At 42.5% G+C, this 1,447-nt stretch overlaps 1 protein-coding gene across 1 annotated transcript; it reads right to left on the reverse strand.

Annotated features, from left to right (window-relative positions):
• Nucleotides 1-706: 706 nt before the first annotated feature.
• On the reverse strand, nt 707-1,442 carry LOC126387191 (sperm-associated antigen 6-like; the record flags this gene model as incomplete). Its single annotated transcript, XM_050039739.1, has 3 exons — nt 707-898; nt 1,038-1,190; nt 1,266-1,442. Coding segments are annotated over 3 exons (522 nt in total), but the record flags the coding sequence as incomplete, so codon positions are not given.
• Nucleotides 1,443-1,447: the final 5 nt, after the last annotated feature.

A 1,447-nucleotide genomic window follows, 5' to 3' on the forward strand; every position in this document is an offset into this window, starting at 1 on the left:
ACTGTGACATTTTTTATGAGTTACTACATTATCAGTTGTTCAATGGAATGCTTCACTATAACATTTTTTGATAATTGTATTATGACATTTCATTGACATGCCATACTATTACATTTTTCATACTATGACATTTTATAATGTGATGTTTTTTGTTACATACTATAGTACGATATTTTATGACACATTATTGTGACTTTATACTGTATAGTATAATATATTAGTAATTTATTTTTAAAGGTATACTATACTGTGACATTTTGTATAAGACTTTTAATGGCATACTATATTATGATTTCTTTATGACATATTACATTAACAGCATAGTACACAATGACTTTTTTACAGCGTATACTATGCCACAAAGATATGTTTTCCTCATTTGCAGTTCATATCTGTATTTGGTAGTGTTTTTGCATCATTTGCATCATCTTTGTCTAAATGCTGCACATGTGCTGTCAAATTGGTGGATATATTTTCTTAGTTTGCTTGTGTTTTGTATATTCGTGGGCCCATGTGTTTTCTTGATTTGTTGTGCATTGAGCTTTCATGGCCTCTGTATTATTAGGCAAAACTAAAATTTAGATATCCAAAAACTGTCTGTATTTGAGAGGTGAAGCATGAGCAAACAGTTTCACTATGTTTTCAGTTGTGACACCAACATTACACACTGTCACTGCAAATCAACCTGCTGAGGTGCGGCTCTTACTTTGGCCTGCAGGTCCTCTGAGCTGCTGGCGTCCATGTAGAGCTCCAACAGTTTGGTCAGGAGGTTAGAGGTGGCCACGGCCTTTGCGTGCTCAGGGGTGTGATGTCCTATCTGGCCAATGGACCAGGCTGTGGCCGCCTTGATGTGATGCTCATGCTCCTCGGACAGACACAGGGCCAGCTGTGGCACCCCCTGCAGGACAGGAGGATATACACCACAAAGGTTTGGTGAATATGACCTACATACTGGGCCTGAAGGAATGTCTCTGGTTTTAGTGGTGGGTTTAGCTGTCACATGACTTGTCAAGGGAAATCAGGAGAGAGATTAATACCTTGGAGAGAATGACAGCCATGGCAAGGTTCTCACTGTGAGCCGCCACATATCCCAGCATCATGATCCCTGGCAACCGCAGGTTTCCACGGCAGTCACCCAGATAGTCGATCACAGCGGCTATGCCACCACAATTCACAATCAACTGGGACAGCTGGAAACACAGACACGGATTACTCTGTGTCCTGACGTGCATAGTTGTGCCTACAGGTGTGACTGTGTGCAGTACCTCTGGTGTGTGTTTCACCACCTCCCTCATCAGAGTGCTGACGTTCTTCTTGACATACTCATCTGGATCTTTGAGGCAGGTCACTGCTGCAGGGAAGATCTCAGCCTCAACCACCATCTCTGCCAGGCTGACTGAGTGCTTACTGATCTGACTGAGGGCCGAGAACACCTGCCTCTGGATGG

Source organism: Epinephelus moara, unplaced genomic scaffold (assembly GCF_006386435.1).
Source record: "Epinephelus moara isolate mb unplaced genomic scaffold, YSFRI_EMoa_1.0 scaffold27, whole genome shotgun sequence".
In the NCBI taxonomy this organism is placed as follows: Eukaryota; Metazoa; Chordata; class Actinopteri; order Perciformes; family Serranidae; genus Epinephelus; species Epinephelus moara.